At 52.0% G+C, this 6,000-nt stretch overlaps 1 protein-coding gene across 1 annotated transcript in view; it reads right to left on the reverse strand.

Annotated features, from left to right (window-relative positions):
• MST1 (macrophage stimulating 1) overlaps positions 1-1,969 on the reverse strand; it is a 30,686-nt gene extending 28,717 nt beyond the window's left edge. The window contains exons 1-2 of the mRNA XM_090022248.1: positions 1,871-1,969; positions 456-600 (exon numbers count right to left, since the gene is read on the reverse strand). Of these exons, the coding sequence (XP_089878374.1) occupies positions 456-600; positions 1,871-1,922 (197 nt within the window). The 5' untranslated portion in view covers positions 1,923-1,969. The remainder of the gene's footprint in view (positions 1-455; positions 601-1,870) is intronic.
• Positions 1,970-6,000: the final 4,031 nt, after the last annotated feature.

Genomic DNA, 6,000 nt, shown 5'->3' on the forward strand with positions numbered 1-6,000 from the left:
AACACTGCAGCACCTCATATATCCTTGTCTACAACTTGACAGGTCAACTCCACTCCATTCTACTATTTCCAATTCCCTTTAAAGTGGATGACACCTTGCCTCCTAATTTTCCCACACCCAGACAAGTTGAAACCATCCAACACAAGTCCCTTCATGCACAGATAGGCCAACCTCTCCCTACATCCACACTGCCAGCACCACCCCACACAACTCTCCTTATATTCAGGCTGGACAACCCTGCTATATACAATCCTTTTCAAAATGAGTCAGTACAATTCCACCTCACTTAAGCCACCCTACACTCAGGTCAACACTACTCCATACAGTCTTCTCACCATTCAGATAGGTTACCATCACATCACCCCTTAGCCCCCACTGCACAAAGCACTCCCACACTCCCATGTGCTTCTGTGTTTGCAGCTGCTGCCTGCCCTCCTTCCACTCTGTGCCCTTACCTGCAGTCTGGCAGTGCTGTGCAGCGTCTGGCACATTCGTCCACCTTCATGGGTTCCTCTGACACCAGGGCAGGGCCTTGGAGACTCAGTGAGATCAGCTCAGTGGCTTTGCGACTCTGGAAGTTGTTGAGAGGGGAGCACTGGCCTAGAAGGATGCAGTAAGGCACAGAGCTAGGCACAGAGCTAGCCACAGCCTGGATGCAGAGGACAATGCTGCTTGGCTTTTGTCACTGCCCAACATGCAGGCATCCAGGAGGGGCCTGGGATGCATGGGGGTAGCTATGCAGGCAGTGCAGAGCTAATGGAGCCAAAGTTTGTATTGACCACGTGCCAGCTGTGCCTTTGGTGGGACAACTGAGTGAGGAACTTTGGGCAGTTGTACAAGCCTCACAGAGATGGAGCTCAGGCCTGTTCTCACACATGGGGGCAGCAGTTGCCACAGTGGGGTGAGGGACAAACATGGGACCACACTGTAGTTACCAGAACCCTAGCAATCTCTCTGTCCCTCCTCCTAGCAAGAAGCTCCCTCACGTGACAGCACTATGAGCCAGAAAGTCACCAGCCTTTGAATCCAGACAACCCACCTTTCATTAGCTTCCATGCAGTCCCCATACCAAAATGCTCCCACCTGACTGGGCAATGCGAGGGCTCAAGTAGCGTCTCCCACCCACGTTGCAGGAGCTATCCTACACTCAGAGGCCAACACTCATAGGAGCTTTCCAGCAGCTGGAGCTGAAAGAAAGCAAATCCAGGAATTCAGGAATATGCTTCTCTGCCTAGACCAGTGGTCTTCAACCTGTAGTCCACAGACCCCTGCGGAGGTCCACAGACTGTGTCTAAGGAGTCCACAAGAGATGACTATGATCAATCAAAAGTATATGAATACCCACACTTACAATTCAAAGGGGTCCACATCTCCATTTGAAATTTCCAAAGGGGTCCACAAATGAAAAAAAAGATTGAAAACCACTGGCCTAGACCATAGAGACTCTGGTATCTGGAAACAATGGCTGATTTCACCACTGCTCTCAGCTGCCCATAGATGGCCACGTAACATAGAAGCCTTTGCCTCATGAGGCATGAACTGTACTGGGGCTCTCTGCTTGTTACATGGTTCAGAGAGAGGGTTGCTGCTGCTCAGCCTGGGCAGACCCCTAACAGAGTGGCTGAGGCCTTTCCTCAGGAGCTGGCCTTGGATCATACTGCTCTCACTTCACACCAGGTCCCCTACAGTGTAGGTACATAATGTGGGTCCCCTGCATTGGCCCGGAGGGGAGGCTGAGTGCCATCCCTGTGCCATATAGCTGGGGAGGGGGTGCAGTAGCAGGGCCCCTTGGTCCCAGACCCTGGCCTTGTGGGGCATGTTCATAGTGAGGCCCAGCTGCTTTAGAGAAACCTGGGACAGGGCTCCTTACCTGTGCTGAGGGCACAAGTCAGGGTGAGCAGCAGCCCTGCACTGGCCTTCATGGTTCCTGTGTTCTGGCTTGTCCCCCCAGGATGTGAGCTGGGCTTGCTTACAGGAACTGCGTAGAGGCAGGGGTGGGGCCTTCCCAGAAGAGTGAGACCCCCTTCCATCCCTCTGCAAATATTTGTTTCTGGGCTACAAGCCAACAAAGCAGCTGCAGAATGAAGCAACAATACCCACAGGGTTTTTCCAGCAAGGCAATCTCCTCAACACACACCCTCACATGGGAGTCTGGACTCTCCACTGAGGACCCTGCAAGACCCCAATCATTGCATCACATCTTCCATACTAACCCCTTAGGGCACTCTACAGCAAAATTTCAAGCAGGACTCAACCCTTTAATGAACACGAGTAATGAAGCAGCTTTCCCCAGGAGGGAGCTGCTCCCAGATTTCAGCCAGGGAACAGTCCCAGGTTCCCTTGCAGTAGAGGTGCACAGCTATGCTGGAGATGGGAATGAAGGGTCAGCAAAAGTTTTTGCCAATGATGCTGTAGATCATATTTACCCAGCCATGGAGCTCCACCCAGCACTAGCACCAGGATACCTCAATGTCAGGTGTACCCCTGCTTATGTTGTACATGTTCCATAATGGTGACTTTTGATGCGGACAGATATAAGACTCGAATCATTTCAAGAATGTCACAGATATTCTGAACTAGGTTTCTGAGGCATGATTAAACCACAGCTCAAATGCCTCTTCTACAAGTATGGGGACTCTGCTCCCTGAAAACACCCAGAGTTTCCTATATAGGGCTAACTTAGGGTGGGGTTTCTTTCAAAGCTTGTCCCAGAGACTTTGCCACAAATGGCTGGAACTGATGGTAGAGAGCCCAAGTGTCCTAATAGATCTGCCTTGGTCTTTTTCTCTGTCTCCAAAATCTCCAACATTCTCTTTAAAAAGCTGCATCAGGAGTCAGAGCAGGAGGGGCTGGCTCCTGAAAGCAGTCCTGCTCCATATCCTTATTTCCTTGGGAGCCCTTGAGGTCCCATTGGCAGCTACGGCTCACAGAGGGCAGCAAAATCATTTTCCTCCTTCCTAAGCCTGAGCCCATGTACCTGGCAGTGCCTCAAATAGTAGGAAAAATTGTTCTTTGGAAACTTCTGGGCACAAATACCCTTCTTCAGGCATAGATTTTATAGATTTCATAGACATCAGGGCTGGAAGGGACCTCGGGAGATCATCGAGTCCAGCCCCCTGCACAAAGGGCAGGAAGTCAGCTGGGGTCATAGGATCCCAGCAAGATAAGCATCCAATTTACTCTTGAAGGTGTTCAATGTAGGTGCTTGAACCACCTCCGCTGGCAGACTGTTCCAGACCTCGGGGGCTCGGACAGTAAAGAAATTCTTCCTTATGTCCAGCCTGAAACGGTCTTGCAGGAGTTTGTGACCATTCAACCTAGTCATCCCTTGGGGCACTCTGGTGAACAGACGTTCCCCCAGATCCTGGTGGTCACCCCTGATAAACTTATAGGTGGCCATCAGATCACCCCTGAGCCTGCGCTTTTCCAGGCTAAAGAGTCCCATGGCTCTCAGCCTGTCATCGTAAGATCTGTTTTCCTGACCTCTGATCATGCGCGTGGCTCTCCTCTGGACTCGCTCTCCTCTGGACTCTCTCAAGCTTCTCCACATCCTTTTTGAATTGTGGAGCCCAAAACTGGACGCAGTACTCCAGCTGCGGCCTCACCAAGGCCGAGTACAAGGGGAGAATGACGTCCCGGGATTTGCTCGAGAAGCATCTATGGATGCAAGCCAGCATTTTGCTCACTTTACTAGCCGCAGCATCGCATTGCAGGCTCATGTTCACCTTGTGGTCAATGATGGCCCCCAAGTCTCTTTCTTCTGTAGTGCTATCCAACGTAGCACTGCCGAGCCTATAAGGGTGCTGCAGGTTTTTCCTCCCAAGGTGGAGAACCTTGCATTTTTCGGTGTTAAAAACCATCAGGTTCTCATCTGTCCATTTGCTGAGCTGGTCCAGGTCAGCCTGGATCACCCGCCTGTCCTCTGGCGTGGATGCTTTGCCCCAAAGTTTGGTGTCATCGGCGAACTTGGCCAGTCCACTCCTGACTCCAATGTCCACATCGTTAATGAAGATGTTGAACACTATGGGTCCCAGGACAGAGCCTTGAGGGACCCCACTGGTCACAGGGCACCACAGTGAGTGACTGCCATCAATCACAACCCTCTGGGTCCGACCACGGAGCCAATTTCCCAGCCAGCGGATCGTGGTGGAGCCAAGGCCACAACTGGGCAGTTTGGCCAAGAGGTGATCATGGGATACCAGATCAAAAGCTTTTTTGAAGTCAAGATATATGACATCAATCTCTTCTCCCTCGTCCAGGTGATAGGTCACCTGGTCATAGAAGGAAATGAGATTGGTCAAACAAGACCTACCCGCGACAAACCGGTGCTGGCTATCCCTTAGGATGTTAGCCTGGGCCAGTCCCTCAAGGATGGCCTCCTTAATAAACTTTTCTAAGATCTTCCCCAGGATAGAAGTCAGGCTAATGGGCCTGTAGTTAGCCAGATCCACTCTCCTCCCTTTCTTGAAGATCGGTACCACACTGGCCTTCTTCCAGTCTTTGGGCACTACACCAGAGCGCCAGGACTTTTCAAAGATCCGCGCCAGGGGCTGGGCTATGACGCTCGCCAGCTCCTTGAGTACCCTGGGGTGCAGATTGTCAGGGCTGGTTGACTTGAAGGTATCCAGCTTCTCAAGATGTTCCTTCACGAGGTCAGCATTTATGGAGGGTAGGGGATCCCTATCACCCGGATCTCCCTGTCCCATAGCAGGCATGGGCGTCCCATGGGACTGATGAAAGACTAATGCAAAGTGCCTATTTAATAGGTTGTTTTTTTCCTGGGCGTCAGTTGCCAGTTGCCCCATCTGGTTTAGCAGGGGTCCAACGTTGCCCTTGCTTTTCCTCTGGCTCCCCACATATCTGAAAAAGGACTTTTTGTTGTCCTTGATGTTTGAAGCTAGTTGGAGTTCAGTTGCAGCCTTGGCTTTCCTGGTTTGCTCCCTGCAGGACTGGACCAGTGCAGAATAATTCTCCTTGGAGGTGAATCCCATCCTCCATCCTTTGTAGGCTTTCCTTTTTAGACACAGGAGGTCCGCTAGGTCCCTGGAGAGCCAGGAGGGCTGCTGTGCCTTCTTGCTACCTTTCCTCCGTGTTGGCATAGATTTAGCTTGTGCATTGAGGATCGCTTCCTTGAGAAGCAACCACTCTTCTTGAACTCCTATCTCCCTGTGGTCATGGTCCCTAAGGGCCTGACCGACAAGCCTCTTGAGCTTGTTACAGTCGGCTTTTCTGAAGTCAAGGACTTCTGTGTTGCTGACTGACTTGCCAGCTTTACGGCGGATGGTGAAGGTGATCAGCTTGTGGTCGCTGTCACCCAGCTTCCCATCAATCACTAGGTCGCCGATTAGGTCGTCCCCCGTAGTCAGTACCAGGTGGAGCAGCGCTTTGCCTCTCGTTGGCCCATAGACTTCTTGAGTCAGGTAGAGGTCATCCACGCACGAGAGAAAGCTTTGTGACCGCTCGGATTTTGCTGAGTGATCTTCCCATGAGATGTCCGGGTAATTGAAGTCACCCACGACAACCAAGGTCCTGGAGCAAGTGGCCTCAGTCAGTTCCCGGGCGAACTCCTGGTCAAGCTCAGGACTTTGAGTGGGAGGTCTGTAGTAGACTCCCACCGTTGTGTCCCCTGTGCCATATTCCCCATGAATTTTTACCCAGAGGGTCTCTAGCTGTCCATGCCAGTCGCCAACATCAGCTTGCAGGGACATGTAGCTTTCCTTCACATAGAGAGCTACACCCCCACCCCTTTTGGCAACACGATCCCTCCTGTACAGGGTATAGCCCTCTATCCCCGTGGTCCAGTCATGTGTGGAGTCCCACCAGGTCTCCGTTATCCCAGTCACATCATAATTCTTTGCACTGAGCAGACGAGCTCCTCCTGCTTGTTACCCAGGCTCCTGGCATTAGTGTACAGGCAGGCAAGTGTCCCCTTGGGGGCTCTTGCCTTGCCCACAGATTGTGCCAGGGCTGGGGCAGGGGTGGGCTCCCTTAAGTGCCTTG

Source organism: Crocodylus siamensis, chromosome 11 (genome assembly GCF_052110815.1).
Source record: "Crocodylus siamensis isolate JL-2025a chromosome 11, ASM5211081v1, whole genome shotgun sequence".
Lineage (NCBI taxonomy): Eukaryota > Metazoa > Chordata > Crocodylia > Crocodylidae > Crocodylus > Crocodylus siamensis.